This window comes from Salvelinus fontinalis, chromosome 19 (genome assembly GCF_029448725.1).
Source record: "Salvelinus fontinalis isolate EN_2023a chromosome 19, ASM2944872v1, whole genome shotgun sequence".
In the NCBI taxonomy this organism is placed as follows: Eukaryota; Metazoa; Chordata; class Actinopteri; order Salmoniformes; family Salmonidae; genus Salvelinus; species Salvelinus fontinalis.
This window is the reverse complement of record NC_074683.1, coordinates 26,429,754-26,448,137: the sequence shown is the minus strand read 5'-3', so window position 1 is coordinate 26,448,137 and position 18,384 is coordinate 26,429,754. Positions and strand designations below refer to the sequence as shown.

General features: G+C 44.7%; 1 protein-coding gene across 23 annotated transcripts in view; it reads right to left on the bottom strand.

Moving 5' to 3' along the window:
• Positions 1-18,384, bottom strand: part of LOC129816562 (microtubule-associated protein 2-like) — a 192,540-nt gene that overhangs the window by 41,707 nt on the left and 132,449 nt on the right. For 13 of the 23 annotated variants that reach the window (XM_055871159.1, XM_055871161.1, XM_055871162.1 and 10 more), the window contains 3 exons: positions 4,714-4,800; positions 3,439-3,516; positions 1,475-1,696 (listed from right to left, as the gene is read on the bottom strand). In XM_055871159.1, coding sequence (XP_055727134.1) covers positions 1,475-1,696; positions 3,439-3,516; positions 4,714-4,800 — 387 coding nt within the window. Of the gene's footprint in view, positions 1-1,474; positions 1,697-3,438; positions 3,517-4,713; positions 4,801-12,851; positions 12,991-13,967; positions 14,161-18,384 lie in introns of those variants that run through there. The other 10 variants (XM_055871166.1, XM_055871167.1, XM_055871172.1 and 7 more) reach the window with 6 other exon arrangements.

Genomic DNA, 18,384 nt, shown 5'->3' with positions numbered 1-18,384 from the left:
GTAGTGACGCCTATAGCACTAAGATGCTGTACCTTTGACCGCTGCGCCACTCGGGAGCCCCAAGTTAGTGTTGCTAACTTGTCTAACTATCTTAGCTAGGATGCCTGTTGGCAAACTTTATAAAAGCAAGCAGTAGCTAAATGTAATGAATAAGTCTCACATTCCTTTTAATCTTTTACCCAGATTTTAGCAGATGCAGAGAAGAATATTTAGTTTCTTTAAAAAAAAAATGCAGTCAGGAGGATACAGACAGCTCAAGATATATGCTTGGATATGCAGAAAAATATACATATTTTTTACATAGAATTAAGCATATTAATTATGGCTCTATATTGCAAAAAGCTGTTTCAGGTGTTTGAAAAGTGTAAAATTGCAGGGGACCAAGCCACCTCCCGGATCACCCCCTCCAGATGTTTGCGGTACATGGAGCCCCTTCATCCAGCCTACTACAGAAAACATTAACTTCAGCCTTGATGAGGTGCTAAGTAAGGACTTGTCTTTGTCGACTAATACTATAAGCCTTTTGAAGTTGTGAGAGAGCGTATTAAGTGTGTTTGTGCTGTGTGTCCTCTGAGAGCATGTGTGTGTATTTGCAGTGCAGTGTGTATGTGTTGAGCTGAACATCGTCCTGTGCATCCGGTGATCTACAACGTGTGTGTGTGTGTGTGTGTGTGTGTGTGTGTGTGTGTGTGTGTGTGTGTGTGTGTGTGTGTGTGTGTGTGTGTGTGTGTGTGTGTGTGTGTGTGTGTGTGTGTGTGTGTGTGTGTGTGTGTGTGTATGAGCGGGTGGTGGGACACATGAGAAGGGAGGGCTCAGGGATGAGTTTGTCTTTGAGGGAGCGATGACAGACAGAGACATAACACATGGCATGAAGATGTCACAGACCGGCAGAGAGGAAAACATGTCCATGGAACAAGTCTTAGTACATGCACAACACTCCTCTGTATATTGCTGCAAGCCATTTGGACCACAGCAAGTCCTGCACCTGCATGCCACTCTGTTTACATAAATTGCATATGGCATTTTTTTTTTACCTGTATGCATAAACATTTTATGATATGCATCCTTGCAAGTATGTACATGTAGGTTTAAGAATTTTCTCAGACAAATTTGTGTTCAACTTAAAAATGAAATCAGTTAGGTTTATATTCATCGGATCACTTTGATAAGTGACAGGATGCCTCCAGAGGCAAAGTCGACTACAGGGAACAAATGGCTTTGATTGAGATAAATCACAACAAACGAGATCATCTAAACATCACAAAACATGAAAGTGCTCAGATTCTTTGAACTAATTGACACCACAGGAACACAAACAAACACACGGACGGACGGACGGAAAGACGGAGGTTATTGGTCGAACCACAGAAAAGGGGGATCGGGGGTAAAAGAGAGGGATAAAGAGGAAGGTAGGAGGAAGAAGGGAAGATAGAAAGGAAGAATGGCGTACGTAGAGGAACCATGCGCGGTTCACCTTGAATCTGTCTAAAGGCAGAGGCCGGCACTGAGGGCCGAGAGGAGACCGAGCGATCCCACTCAGGGCTGAACAAGGGGTGATCATAGTATTCCTCGTCAGAGTGGTAGGGGTCATCCTCGGGCATAGACACAGAGATGGAGGGGGCGAGGAACTTGCACCTCTCCCGAGAATTTTGGAAGTGGTGGAGAGGGCAGGCCTCCTCCTCCTCATCCCCTACATCTACAAACAACAGACACACAGGAGAAGAACGTACTGCAGGGGAAATCTGGACACACACAGAGAAACACACAGGGAGGTAGGGAGAAGGGGGTATAGAGGGACTTAGTGTTGGGGAGAAAGAGAGAGACTGTGGAGAGCGAGGAAGAGAAAGTAGTAGAGATAAAGAGAAAAAAAGATTGAAAGAACAAGGGAAAACTAAGACAAAGGGTGAAAGAGAGAGACAAGAGAGAGAGAGAGAGAGAGAGAGAGAGAGAGAGAGAGAGAGAGAGAGAGAGAGAGAGAGGGCGAGAGAGAGGGCGAGAGAGAGGGCGAGAGAGAGGGCGAGAGAGAGGGCGAGAGAGAGGGCGAGAGAGAGAGAGGGCGAGAGAGAGAGAGAGGGCGAGAGAGAGAGAGAGGGCGAGAGAGAGAGAGAGGGCGAGAGAGAGAGAGAGAGAGGGCGAGAGAGAGAGAGAGGGCGAGAGAGAGAGAGAGGGCGAGAGAGAGAGAGAGGGCGAGAGAGAGAGAGAGGGCGAGAGAGAGAGAGAGAGAGAGAGAGAGAGAGAGAGAGAGAGAGAGAAAGAAGCAACAAGACAAAGACACAAGGACAGTGACCAGCAACTGAAAGTGACTGAGTTTGGGGTCTGCCATAATCAGAGAGAAGATGGGACCACATAGTCAGAACAATTTAACAGGGACCGTGATGTAAAGCAATGTAACAATGACATCCATTGAAAGCTAGTGTTATTGGGCTGACTGCTGCAGTGCTGATGAGCAAAGTGTTGTAGTGCTGCCAGTGGGCCGACAACTTTGCTTGCTGGCTGAGGTATTTACTCACTGCCCCGAGTAAAACAGTGGTGCCAAGGTGTTCTTTTATAAACATACTTCAATTTCTATAGGAATTGATAAAGATATTTAAACATAAGGGAGATTGCTACGTAATAAGGTAGGAACAGAGGGAGTTTCCATTTTCTGAACATCAGGAAGCTATGTAGCTAACATGTAAATTCAACCACCAGTCTGTCTGAGCATGGCTGGCTCCTCCCACAATCTCTGTCATAGGTCACATGGTCCACTGCAGTCAGACTTGACTAAACAAACACAGATCAGGTCAGGCACGTTCAGAAACAAACCAGGAAGACAAACAAGCATGGGCAGAGAACAAGAAAAAACTAACAAGAAGACATGCTTAAACACAGGACAGAAGAATAAAGACAAATACACATAAGTGGAAACAAGAGAGGTTAGGAAGGCAAACAGACTACCAGAGTTATATCTGCAAGGACAGGAGGGGAGGATGATGAAAGTCAAGGAAGAGGAAGGATGCCGGTGGGGGGTGAGGAAGAATGAGGATGGGTGAGGTCATGCAAAGGTCATGCACTGGCATTCAGAGACGACTGGTCAGGGAAGGGGGGAGGATGAAGGAGTATGGGCTTGTGGATGGAGGGATGGAGGTAAAGAAGTGATGAAGGTGAAAGCTTTTCTAAATCCGGGGTAAAAAAGGAAAATGAGAAGGGAGAGGACTTCTGTTCAAAGAAAATGAATGTCTAAGAAACACTTCCTGTGTTTGGTTTCCTGTTTCTGTCTAACCATATGACCCAGGTAGGGAGCCTCTGTGATTGGTTCTTCTGAAGGTGACATATACAGTATCCTCCAATGGGGCAGAGGAATGGGGTTCCAACTCGTCTCAGCACGGTCAAATACAACTCCACTTCACATTCACTCATGATGATAACACATCTCTCATCACTCTCTCAGGACCTTACCTTGATCCAGGGGTCCGAAGCAGTGTTCAGCAGCAGGTGAGGGAGGAGGGGAGGGAGGCAGGTTCACCGTGTCTTCAACTACAGAAAACCAGACAGAGGGAGACAATGTATAGGGAGTGACGTTTGGAAACAGCTAGTGTGTGTGTATCTGTGCATGTGTGCGTCGAGGTAGTAACTGATAAAGCCTGGAGTCTCTCTCTCTCTCTCTCTCTCTCTCTCTCTCTCTCTCTCTCTCTCTCTCTCTCTCTCTCTCTCTCTCTCTCTCTCTCTCTCTCTCTCTCTCTCTCTCTCTCTCTCTCTCTCTCTCTCTCTCTCTCTCTCTCTCTCTCTCTCTCTCTCTCTCTCTCTCTCTCTCTCTCTCTCTCTCTCTCTCTCTCTCTATATATATATATATATATATACACTGCTCAAAAAAATAAAGGGAACACTTAAACAACACAATATAACTCCAAGTCAATCACACTTCTGTGAAATCAAACTGTCCACTTAGGAAGCAACACTGATTGACAATAAATTTCACATGCTGTTGTGCAAATGGAATAGACAAAAGGTGGAAATTATAGGCAATTAGCAAGACACCCCCAATAAAGGAGTGGTTCTGCAGGTGGTGACCACAGACCACTTCTCAGTTCCTATGCTTCCTGGCTGATGTTTTTGTCACTTTTGAATGGAAATGTGATGAACTGTAATAGTAAATTAGCTAACAGTAGTAATACAAGTACATTACAGGCATCCTTATAACAGACAGCCCATTTAAAGCAATTCAGAATAAAAAATAAAAAAGCATAGTCCTTACAACCTTCTCTTCAGTGACGTCAAGGCTGGATCACACACTAACCCTCCATAGATGTATGATGCCATAGATGTGCTGGTTGACAGACGTCGCATCCCGGGATAGAGGGAGGCTACTACATGTTGAGGGTCAGTGTTGCTATGTGGCCTCCAGAGGGCTGATCTGGGATATACTCTGCTCTGGGCTTACTCCCCCAGCACTACCACCATGGTAGATCTACTCTGACAGCTGTCCGGACCTGACACGGCTCTCTAACCCCTACACGCATACCACCAACAGCACCATTTCTGTTCACTGACATCGGCCAAAAGGACCTCTTTTTTCACACTCAGAATCGCTATGCTTCCTCTGGAGGGGTGGGAAGGGCCGGGACATGTCAAGAGTGTGTGTGTGTGTGTGTGTGTGTGTGTGTGTGTGTGTGTGTGTGTGTGTGTGTGTGTGTGTGTGTGTGTGTGTGTGTGTGTGTGTGTGTGTGTGTGTACCTGAGGGCAGTCTTGTCTCCTGTTCTCCCTTCAGTACTGCCACTGCCTCGGCTGTCACCTCCTGCACGATCCGCGCAGATACTTGCTCTGTGACACCCCCACACAGGAACGCACACACACACACACACACACACACACACACACACACACACACACACACACACACACACACACACACACACACACACACACACACACAGTCGTCAGTGACATGTCTAAACCAACCATATCATAGTGTGTCAATTAAATATTAACTAAGGTCTGTCCATATTGATTGATAATGCATTTAATGATTGCTTTCTGTCTATCTGAGGCTGATTATTTTTTTTGGGGTTCTCTACATATTAAACAATCTATACTTCAATCTATACTTGGAGCATTGGCAGCGTTCTAACTGCAGAAATCACCATGGAAACACAGCTTCAGGCAGGAAGACAGCAGCCACAACTACTGGCCAATCAGAAATGGTCTTGGGCCTGGGCCTGTGATTGGCAGATAACTTTGAGCCAACAATTGTGTGGTCTGCCCAGGGTCGTACTAACTATGAACCAAACGAAAGCAAAGGAAGCATGTTTCGTTTTTTTGTTGCAAAATGTTTTGCAACGGTGTGCACTAATGAATACGACCCAGATACCCTCCACTGGTCAGAAACTATTTTATCTAGATGATAACTTTACCCATTAGACCTACAGATGTAGGATCTTAATTTGATCACTATTTTGTTGCTGAGAATTTTCCTGCACGGCAGTAGTGTATTCGAGGTTTAAAAACTGTCAGACATTATTTGTCCTAACATAAAATGTTTTTGTTGACGAAGCAAAAGTGGGGAGCTCTGGTGGAGCGTCGCACATTAAGGAAAAAAAATTGCAGCGCATATGATGCTGTTCTAACGCACGTGCAATGATGTCCAAGGGTAATAAACAGTATTCATTGTTTGCGGGAATGTCTTTGTTGTTGTAATAATGCAAACCGACGTGGTAGCTTCACCATTAAGGATTCCAGTTTTAACGTTAGATAGTGCTAGTCGGCTGTATTTCTCCTTCTATAGCAGTGGTTCCCAACCAGGGGTACTAGGACCTATCCACAGGGGGTACTTGAGAAGACTCATGAGATCATAGGCCTACTGGTCAAATGAACATGAGGGGGTACATTCAGGGCTACACCGGGCAGAGCAAAATTCTGTTGGTGGTACAGTAACCAAAAAAGATCAACCACTGTTCTATAGCTTGGTCTCAATCTTCTTTCTAAATGGTGAGTCAAACATGTTTTCAGCTCTTTTATTTCCATAACTGCTCATGTTCTCATGGCTCTCATCTCTCTGCAGCAGACATATAGTGAGCAATATGTTTGGAACATTGAATCGCAATAACATTGCAGTATCAAATCGCAATGCATATCGTAGATGACATAAGTATCGCGAGGTCCCTGGCACTTCCCAGCCCTAGTGTGTGCATGTGTGTGGGTAGGGTTTGTGGATATACAGTATGTTGTAATTGGACAGCCATACATCCATGATTCCTGTGCATATGGACTCCAATATATACTGTACATCCATATCATGTCCTTTATTTTACATTCATGAGTTTCACCATTTAGTGTTTTTGAGAATGTCAGTCTTCTAAACCGTGTAATTGACATGGCAACAGTGTATTTCAGTGGGAATAGTTAGTTGGCGGTAGAGAGCTTCGGTGGTCACGACATGGAGCTGTTTCAGGACCATTTTCCATCCACCAGACATGCGCACGCACGCACACGCACGCACGCACGCACGCACACACACACACACACACACACACACGAAGGCACACACACACACACGAAGGCACACACGCATGTGTACCAACACACACACAAACACGTCTTCTGGGAACACTCACACAGCACACTCACCCACTCAAATTATTCTGCTTTCTGTGGCTCCATTTCAGAGTGAAAAGGAGAGTGTCATACAGACATGGACAAATATGTACCACTGCCAAACCCAAGTGTCATTGCAGTCAATTTAATCCAATCAGCCAAAAACTATTCAAGAAAACGTGAAAACCTGAAAGAGTCTGTTTTAACAACTTCAGTAGAAGTTATACATGCCAAGTAGTTTCAAACTAGCTGGAAAATAGAACAGAACAATCGATACTGTAAATCTAGGACCATCAATTAACACCCTCAGATCACCCTGAGATCAAGATCATTAAACTGGATTTCATGTCTTCAATGTCAATCTCTCTTCAACCCAGTGATGTTGTGCCTGATGTACTGAACAAAAATATAAATGTAAGAAGCAACAATTTCAATTATTATTTAATTATTTGTTTTTTCACCTTTATTTAACCAGGTAGACCAGTTGAGATCAAGTTCTCATTTACAACTGCGACCTGGCCAAGATAAAGCAAAGCAGTGCGACAAAAACAACAACACAGAGGTACACATGGGATAAACAAACGTACAGTCAATAACAGGCCATAGTGGCGAAGAAATTACAATTTAGCAATTTACACTGGAGTGATATACAGTATGTGCAGATGAGGATGTGCAAGTAGAAATACTGGTGTGCAAAAGAGCAGAAAAACAAAAACAAATATGGGGATGAGGTAGGTAGTTGGTTGGATGGGCTATTTACAGATGGGCTGTGTACAGCTGCAGCGATCGGTAAGTTGCTCTGTCAGCTGATGCTTAAAGTTAGTGAGGGAGATATAAGTCTCCAACTTCAGTGATTTTTGCAATTCGTTCCAGTCATTGGCAGCAAAGAACTGGAAGGAAAGGCGGCCAAAGTAGGTGTTGGCTTTGGGGATGTCCAGTGAAATATACCTGCTGGAGCGCATGCTACGGGTGGGTGTTGCTATGGTGACCTGTGAGCTGAGATAAGGTGGCGCTTTACCAAGCAAAGACTTATAGATGACCTGGAGCCAGTGGGTTTGGCGATGAATACATAACGAGGACCAGCCAACGAGAGCATACAGGTCGCAGTGGTGGGTAGTATATGGGGCTTTGGTGATAAAACGGATGGCACTTTGATAGACTACATCCAATTTCCTGAGTATTGGAGTGTTGGAGTGTAGGCTATTTTGTAAATGACATCGCCGAAGTCAAGGATTGGTAGGATAGTCCGTTTTATGAGGGTATGTTTGGCAGCATGCGTGGAGGCTTTGTTGCGAAATAAGAAGCCGATTCTAGATTTAACTTTGGATTGGAGATGCTTAATGTGTCTGGAAGGAGAGTTTAGAGTCTAGCCAGACACCTAGGTATTTATAATTGTCCACATATTCTAAGTCAGAACCGTCCAGAGTAGTGATGCTGGTCAGGCGGGCGGGTGCGGGCAGTGATCGTTTGAAGAGCATGCATTTCGTTTTACTAGCGTTTAAGAGCAGTTGGAGGCCACAGAAGGAGAGTTGTATGGCGTTGAAGCTCATTTGGAGGTTTGTTAGCACAGTGTCCAAAGAAGGGCCAGATGTATACAGAATGGTGTCGTCTGCATAAAGGTAGATTAAAGAATCACCCGCAGAAAGAGCGACATCATTGATATATACAGAGAAAAGAGCCGGCCCGAGGATTGAATCCTGTGGCACCCCCATAGAGACTGCCAGAGGTCCGGACAACAGGCCCTCCGATTTGACACACGGAACTCTATCTGAGAAGTAGTTAGTGAACCAGGCGAGGCAGCCATTAGAGAAACCAAGGCTGTTGAGTCTGCCGATAAGAATACAGTGATTGACAGAATCGAAAGCCTTGGCCAGGTCGATGAAGACGGCTGCACAGTACTGTCTTTTATCGATGGCGGTTATGATATCGTTTAGGACCTTGAGCATGGCTGAGGTGCAACCGTAACCAGCTCGGAAACCAGATTGCATAGAGGAGAAGGTACGGTGGGATTCGAAATGGTCAGTGATCTGTTTGTTCACTTGGCTTTCAAATACTTTAGAAAGGCAGGGCAGGATTGATATAGGTCTGTAACAATTTGGGTCTAGAGTGTCTCCCCCTTTGAAGAGGGGGATGACCATGGCCGCTTTCCAATCTTTAGTAATCTCAGATGATACGAGAGAGGTTGAACAGACTAGTAATAGGGGTTGCAACAATGGCGGCGGATAATTTTAGGAAGAGAGGGTCCAGATTATCTAGCCTAGCTGATTTGTAGGGATCCAGATTTTACAGTTCTTTCAGAACATCAGCTGTCTGGATCTGGTTGAAGGAGAAGCGGAGGGGGGCTTGGGCCAGTTGCTGTGGGGGGCGCAGTGATGTCGGCCGGGGTTGGGGTAGCCAGCATGGCCAGCTGTAGAGAAATCATTATTGAAATTCTCGGTTATCGTGGATTTATCAGTGGGAACAGTATTTCCTAGCCTCAAGGCAGTGGGCAGCTGGGAGGAGGTACTCGTATTCTCCATGGACTTTACAGTGTCCCAAACCTTTTTGTAATTAGTGCTGCAGGAGGCTAATTTCTGTTTGAAAAAGCAAGCCTTTGCTTTCCTAACTGATGGTGTGTATTGGTTCCTGACTTCCCTGCTAGCTATTCGATGCTAGTGCAGTATGCCACAGGTTGTTTTTGTGCTGGTCAAGGGCAATCAAGTCTGGAGTGAACCAAAGGCTATATCTGTTCTTAGTTCTAAATTTTTTGAAAGGGGCATGCTTATTTAATATGGTGAGAAAAGTACTTTTAAAGAACAACCAGGCATCCTCTTCTGTCAGGATAAGGTCAATATCCTTCCAGGATACTTGGGCAAGGTCGATTAGAAAGGCCTGCACGCAGAAGTGTTTTAGGGAGCGTTTGACAGTAATGAGGGGTGGTCGTTTGACCGCGGACCCATAACGGACGCAGGCAATGAGGCAGTGATCGCTGAGATCCTGGTTGAAAACAGCAGAGGTGTATTTAGAGGGCAAGTTGGTCAGGATGATATCTATGAGGGTGCCCATGTTTACAGATTTGGGGTTTAACCTGGTAGGTTCATTGATAAATTGTGTGAGATTGAGGGCATCTAGCTTAGATTGTAGGACGGCCGGGGTGTTCAGCTGAGTTATGAGTTTACGGAGTTATAAACTCAGCAAAAAAAGAAACGTCCTTTATCAGGACCCTGTCTTTCCAGATAATTCGTAAAAATCCAAATAACTTCACAAATCTTTATTGTAAATGGTTTAAACACTGTTTCCTATGCTTGTTCAATGAACCATAAACAATTAATGAACATGAACCTATGGAACAGTCGTTAACACACTAACAGCTTACAGACGGTAGGCAATTAAGTTCACAGTTATGAAAACTTAGGACACTAAAGAGGCCTCTGAAAAACACCAAAAGTAAGATGCCCAGTGTCCCTGCTCATCTGTGTGAACGTGCCTTAGGCATGCTGCAAGGAGTCATGAGGACTGCAGATGTGGCCAGGGCAACAAATTGCAATGTCCGTACTGTGAGACGCCTAAGATGGCGCTACAGGGAAACAGGATGGACAGCTGATCGTCCTCGCAGTGGCAGACCACGTGTAACAACACCTGCACAGGATACAGGATCGGTACATCTGAACATCACACCTGCGGGACAGGTACAGGATGGCAACAACAACTGCACGAGTTACACCAGGAACACACAATCCCTCCATCAATGCTCAGACTGTCCGCAGTAGGCTGACAGAGGCTGGACTGAGGGCTTGTAGGCCTGTTGTAAGGCTCACCAGACATCACCGGCAACAACAGGCACAAACCCACCGTCGCTGGACCAGACTGGACTGGTAAAAAGTGCTCTTCATTGACAAGTCGCAGTTTTGTCTCACCAGGGGTGATGGTCGGATTCGCGTTTATCGTAGAAGGAATGAGCGTTACACCGAGGCCTGTACTCTGGAGCGGGATCGATTTGGAGGTGGAGGGTCCGTCATGGTCTGGGGCAGTGTATCACAGCATCATCGGACTGAGCTTGTTGTCATTGCAGGCGATCTCAACGCTGTGCGTTAAGGGAAGACATCCTCCTCCATCATGTGGTACCGTTCCTGCAGGCTCATCCTGACATGACCCTCCAGCATGACAATGCCACCAGTCATACTGCTAGTTCTGTGTGTGATTTCCTGCAAGACAGGAATGTCAGTGTTCTGCCATGGCCAGCGAAGAGCCCGGATCTCAATCCCATTGAGCACGTCTGGGACCTGTTGGATCGGAGGGTGAGGGCCGGGGCCATTCCCCCCAGAAATGTCTGGGAACTTGCAGGTGCCTTGGTGGAAAAGTGGGGTAACAATCTCACAGCAAGAACTGGCAAATCTGGTGCAGTCCATGAGGAGATGCACTGCAGTACTTAATGCAGCTGGGGGCCACACCAGATACTGACTGTTACTTTTGATTTTGACCCCCCTTTGTTCAGGGACACATTATTCCATTTCTGTTAGTCACATGTTTGTGGAACTTGTTCAGTTTATGTCTCAGTTGTTGAGTCTTGTTACGTTCATACAAATATTTACACATGTTAAGTTTTCTGAAAATAAATGCCGTTGACAGTGAGTTTAGTTCATATAAGGAAAACAGTCAATGGAAATAAATTCCTTAGGCCCTAATCTATGGATATTACATGACTGTGAATACGGATATGCATCTGTTGGTCACAGATACCTTAAAAAAAGGTAGGGGTGTGGATCAGAAAAAACTGTCAGTATCTGGTGTGATCACCATTTGCCTCATGCAGCGCGACACGTCTCCTACACATAGAGTTGATCAGACAGTTGATTGTGGCCTGTGGAATGTTATCCCATTCCTATTCACTGGCTGTGCAAAGTTGCTGGATATTGGCGGGAACTGGAACACGTGTCATACACGTTGATCCAGAGCATCCCAAACATGCTCAATGGGTGACCCTGTTGGGGACGACGAGCATGCAGATGAGCTTTCCTGAGACGGTTTCTGACAGTTGGTGCAGAAATTCTTTGGTTGTGCAAACCCACAGTTTCCTCAGCTGTCCAGTGGCTGGTCTCAGATGATCCCTCAGGGGAAGAAGCCAGATGTGGAGGTCCTGGGCTGGTGTGGTTCTGCGGTTGTGAGGCTGGTAGGAAGTACTTGCCAAATTCTCTAAAACGACATTGGAGGTGGCTTACGGTACAGGAATAAACATTCAATTATCTAGCAAAAGCTCTGGTGGACATTCCTGCAGTCAGCATGCCAATTGCACGCTACCTCAAAACTTGAGACATCTGTGGCATTGTGTTGTGTGACAAAACTGCACATTTTAGAGTGGCCTTTTATTGTTCCCAGCACAAGGTGCACCTGTGTAATGATCATGCTGTTTAATCAGCTTCTTGATATGCCACACCTGTCAGGTGAATGGATTATCTTGGCAAAGGAGAAAGGCTCACTAACAGGGATGTAAACAAATTTGTGCACAACATTTGAGAGAAACAAGCTTTTTGAGGCGTATGGAACATTCATGGGATCTTTTATTTCAGATCATGAAAGATGGTACCAACACTTTAGATGTCACGTTTACATTTTTGTTCAGTATAAATCTAATATGCTGAACAGGAGAGACAGAAGGTAGACAGTGAGGAGAAGAAAAATAAGAGATAAGTTCACCACAGACCCACTGAGAAAGTATTGGCAGATTATTGACAGATTCCTCCAAATGAAATCAAATGTATTTATAAAGCCTTTTTTACATTAGCAGATATTACAAAGTGCTTATACAGAAACCCAGCCTAAAACCCCAAACAGTAATCAATGCAGATGTAGAAGCACAGTGGCTAGGAAAAACTCCCTAGAAAGGCAGGAACCTAGGAAGAAATCTAGAGAGGAACTTCCAGCCTTCACCTCTTTGATCTCAGTCCGACTGACCTAGCAGATCAACCACACAATGTGACATTCCAACACACACAGTAAAAGGCTGTGTGTCAAATGGTACCCTATTGCCTATGTTGTATGCATAGGAGAAAATAAATTTGCCATCTTCAGGTTCTATTACTTTGGTCTCTATCCTGCTTCTTTTGGCATGACCATAACGTCATTCTATTCTGGAGACTACAGCTTGGCTATGATGAACTCCCTCCCTCCCTCCAGACAGAAATGCACCGCTCACTCCCTCGCCTAGACAGATACCTTCTCTCCCTCGCTCTTCCCTTCTATCCCCCCTCCCTCGCTCTTCCCTCCCTCCCTCCAGACAGACATGGCACCACTCCCACCCTCACCTCGACAGATTCCCTCGCTCTTCCCTTCCTCTCTCCCTCCAGACAGACATGGCACCACTCCCACCCTCACCTCGACAGATTCCCTCGCTCTTCCTTTCCTCTCTCCCTCCAGACAGACAGACATGGCACCACTCCCACCCTCACCTCGACAGATTCCCTCGCTCTTCCCTTCCTCTCTCCCTCCAGACAGACAGACATGGCACCACTCCCACCCTCACCTCGACAGATTCCCTCGCTCTTCCCTTCCTCTCTCCCTCCAGACAGACAGACATGGCACCACTCCCACCCTCACCTCGACAGATTCCCTCGCTCTTCCCTTCCTCTCTCCCTCCAGACAGACAGACATGGCACCACTCCCACCCTCACCTCGACAGATTCCCTCGCTCTTCCCTTCCTCTCTCCCTCCCTCCAGACAGACAGACATGCACCTCTCACACCTTCACCTAGACAGATACCTTCTCTCCCTCGCTCTTTCCTTCTATCCCTCGCTCTTTCCTTCCTCTCTCCCTCCCTCCAGACATACATGCACCGCTCACTCCTTCACCTAGACAGATACCATCTCTCCTTTGCTCTTCCTTTCCCTCCTTCCCTCCCTACCTCCTCACAGACTGGGCAGTGATGTGTCCTGCATACAGATCAGCTTCTTTCTCAAAGGCACACAACGACACAGGCTTAAACACACCTACCTCACACACACACACACATGCATGCAAACACAGCATCACATAGTTGTTGGGTTCATTCCAGTGAGACAACAGTCTCTACTATCTGACAGCTACACACCACAGACACACACACAAACACATCTAATGTTAATGACAACTGTCTTCTTTAGTCTCATTTCAGCCCTTCCTGACAGAATGATGTTGAGTCAAATTAACAGTTTACAGTGACAACTGTTACTGCTCTTAGCAAGTTTGTATCATTGGCCTTAACACAAGAATAATCAATAAAAACATGAATAAATAAAAACATGTCAAAGTGTATCTAAATGAAATAGCACAGCAGTATAAAAGAGAAGGACATATATATTATAATACAAAACTAAAATCCTCACAGACATGCAGACAACACTGTACTGAGATACACTACCAGGACAGAAAAGCTTTTCTTTACCTGTACTGGTCAGACCAGTAGAGCAAAGCGACAAACTGATTCCCCTGGAGCTGAGACCTGAGGCAGCCACAGAGTCAGACACACTGCCAAACGCAGGCTTGCATCACACTGCAAGGCAGGGTGGAGCGGGGGGAGAGAGAGAGAGACCAGCCCCAAAACTCCTCCGTGTGTGAAGGGAACAGAGCTGTTGCCACAGCAACACACGACTTAGGTGGTCTGGGCCCTGTCTAATTCTGAGCTTTGGTTGCTCTCTTCCCCTCCCCTCTCCTCCCATACCCATCCCTCTCTCCCTCCTCGTCACCTCCCATCATGATCTCCTCCCCTCATCTCCCCTCTCTCTCTCAATGTCTGTGAAAGCTCACCTGCCACACGCAGCATGAGCACACCCCATGACCAACATATTGTCGCCAAAGGTACTGACTGACTAAATAACTGCACCCCGTGTACATGGGGAAGCTCATGAAAACCATGACAACTGTCTCCTCCAAAACCACCACAACAGAAAACCATGACAACTGTCAGCTCCACAACCACCTCAACAGCACCACTCTGCAGAGTCGATAACAACTGGATGCATCCCGTTTTCAGCGGAAATAGAAAGAAAGCCTTCCGCTTTTGAACGTTAACACGGCGACACTCCATGTTAACTCCTCCTCCACATTTACTGGATCAGTTCGACTGTGCAAAAGAGAACCTCCCCCAACAGTTATTTTTTTCTCATCAGGACCAGAAAGAAAAAAACGCAGCTCAGGCCTGCTACGTTAAGTTAACACATCGGAAACTGAGTCCTTCACAACGACCTCAACAGAAAACTAGGACAACTGTGTCTTTCACAAAGACCTCAACAGAAAACTAGAACAACTGTGTCTTTCACAAAGACCTCAACAGAAAAACAGGACAACTGTGTTCTTCACAACGACCTCAACAGAAAACTAGAACAACTGTGTCTTTCACAAAGACCTCAACAGAAAACCAGGACAACTGTGTCCTTCACAACGACCTCAACAGAAAACCAGGACAACAGAGTCTTTCACAACCCCCTCAACAGACCAGAGTCAAAACACCAAATGATCATGTCAAATTATTATATTAAAGGGATACTTCAGGATTTTGGAAATGAAGAGTCAGATACAATTGGATACCATTTTTATGTCTCTGCATGCAGTTTGAAGGAAGTTGCTAACTAGCGTTAAAGTAATTTCTAACTAGCGAATGCTAGCAATAACTGCATCCCATGAGGACCGCCACAGGAAAGGAAGACTCAGAGTTACCTCTGCTGCAGAGGATAAGTTCCTTAGAGCTAGCAAATGCTAGCAATTACTTTTCCAGTAATTGCACTAACTCTAGTTAACATTGGCTCTCAAAACTACCTCATAACTTCCTTCATACTGGATGCAGAGACATAAAAATGGTATCCATGAGTTCATCTGACTCTGGGGAAGTAGATAAAGGGCTTCGTTGGCAAAATCCCAAATTATCCCTTTAATATTGCTATGAAATATATGTATATATGAAAGGAAATAAATGAGTGATCTATTATGAATTATTGTTCGCTGTATGGATTCATGAACTTTTTTTGGAGGCCTTTTTTGTCAGTAATGTGGCCTCATTAACCTGTGAACAGTCACCAGGCAAAACCTCCCTCCCTATTTCCTTTGCAACTTTGAAGGAGGGGTTTTGGGGCCTCGAGTGCTCAGCTCACAAGGTCCCTTGATGATGTGAGGCAGTAGGCTTCTTCTACCTAATGGTAAGTCCGCCACTCCTTCTGCTCAACAAACTCGAACTCAAGAAATAATTGTTTGGGGGGCTGCAGTTCGCAAACGATATTGTGCTTCTCACCCTCACGGCAGTCAAGCAATGCATTCCACCAAGAGTTATTTAAAAATATATAACCTTTATTTAACCAGGTAAAACCCATTGAGGTTAAAAACCTTGTTAGCGAGGTGACCTGGCAAGAAGGCAAAACAGGGAAATAACAGGGTCCATAAAACATTACAGTAAAATACAGAATACACACAAAAGACAAAGTGTCACAAGTTAAAGATACATTTGAAAAATTAGAAACAACTGCAGTTATCATAAACATTATTGTCGATCTCAGTTCTAGCCTTAGGAGCAGACAAGGACAGCAGCGACTGTGAACAAAGACTGTATTGAGTGACTGATCTGGTCAGTAAGGAACAGATACAAAGGGAGTTGTCCCATCAATGCTTTGTACACAAAAGTTTACCAGTGCTTTAGCCTCCTGGTGAAGAGAGAGGTCCATTGCACCATAGCATACAGATCACAGAGATGGGTGAGTGATCTAGCATTTATAAATAATCTTAAAGCACCATGATACACTGTGTCCAAAGTTTAAGGTACTTGCTGAGGCCTGCATATCAACAATATCACCTTAATCCAGCACTCATTTTCTGACTAACATTGAAAAGCAAGATTTGTTCCTGTAATAGAAACCCAATTTCACTTCAGTTTCTTGGTCAAGGTATCAATGAGCTGTTTAAAATTCAACAATTAATGTAACCAAATCCCAAGACACTTATAGGAGGTGACCCTATCAATATGCTGGCCTGTTATAGTTCAAATCTGCAAGTAACGCCATCTGCTAACTTTCAAGGAAGAGAGAACCATACACTTTGTTTTCCTTTCATTAAGCACAAGCTTCAATTGGAAAAGCTGCCTTTGATTAACATAAAAGACCAACTATAAGCCCTGAAAAGCCTTCTCAATATTAGACACGCTAAAATAAATAATTGTGTCATCAGCATACACATGGAGATTTGCAGAGTCAACAGTCTTCCCTATATCATTTATATACAGTGTAAAAAGGATCTAAAATTGAGCCCTGGGGAACTCCTTTTGTAAGCCTTCGAAACTCGAAACTCATACTCTCATACCCTCCTGAGCTACACACTATGTTCTGTCAGAAAGGTAGTTTTGGAACCAATCCAATGCATCAACACTTAAACCAACCTTTTTTGGTCTATACAAAAGCAGGGCATGGTCAACAGTGTCAAAGACCTTCGATAAGTCAATAAAAAGTGAAACAGTGATTTTTCTTGTCCTGAGCATCTAGAAAATCACCTACAACCTTAATTACAGCAGTAATTGTACTATGCTTGGCTCTAAAACCCGACTGGAATTTAGATAAAACTGAGTTATTACAAAGAAAGTCTTTGAACTGTGAGTTCATTAGGTTTTCCAAAACTTTTGCCAGTGCAGACAGTTTAGATATGGGACGATAGTTATCCAACTGGGACGGATTTCCACCTTTATGTAAAGGAGTGACATAGGCTGCTTTCCAGACTTTTGGAATGGTATTAGTCGCCAATGAAAGATTAATATATAAGTGAGAGGGGCAGCAATGATCTCTGCACCAATTTTTTGAAAATATGGGTTTAATTCACCCGGGCCAGGTGCTTTCTTAATATCAATAGATTTGAGTTCCTTTACAATTTCTGAAAGCCGGCATGTGGCAGTTTCATTCACAGCCTCATTTGAGATGTTTGGAAATAGTTCATTACCAAATAAATGCCCAGCTTTAACAAAATGCTCATTAAACATGTCAAGCAGTTTATTCTTGTCAGTCATATCCATTGAATTTGAGGTCAATTTCAGTGGAAGACCAGAGGAGTTTGTGTTAACATTCATGGATTTAATGTTTTTCCATAATTTTGTTGGGTTATTGAGGTTTGCCTTGGTAGATTCGTAATAGAAGCTAGATTTGCATTTCCGTAATAACAAGGTGCACTTATTTCTCAATGCCCTGAATAACTGCCATTCAGTCTCGGAATGACCCTTTCTGGCTTTGGCCCATTGTGTATTTCGTTTATTGATCAAATGTCACGTTCCTGACCTATTTCTGTTAGTTTGTTGTATGTGTTAGTTGGTCAGGACGTGAGTTTGGGTGGGCATTCTATGTTTTCTGTTTCTATGTTGGTTTATGGGTTGCCTGGTATGGCTCTTAATTAGAGGCAGGTGTTTGGCGTTCCTCTAATTAAGAGTCATATTTAGGTAGGTGTTTTCACAGTGTTCGTTGTGGGTGGTTGTCTCCTGTGTCTGTGTCTGTACACCACGCGGGACTGTTTCGGTTTGTTTGTTCATCGTTGTTTTGTGTAGCCTATTTTCTCTATTCGTGCGTTCTTCATGTTTTATGTAAGTTCGTCGTCTAGGTCTGTCTACACCGTTTATTTGTTTTGTAATTTATTCAAGTGTTTTCGTTTCGTCCTCATTTTTGTTTAATAAATCATGTCATTCCAAAACGCTGCGCCTTGGTTCAATCCATGTTCCTCCTCTTCTGATGAAGAGGAAGAGGAAAGCCGTAACAGAACCACCCACCTATCCAGAACCAAGCGGCGGGAATTCGAGCAGTGGAACACCAAACAGGAATGGACATGGGAGGAAATATTGGACGGGA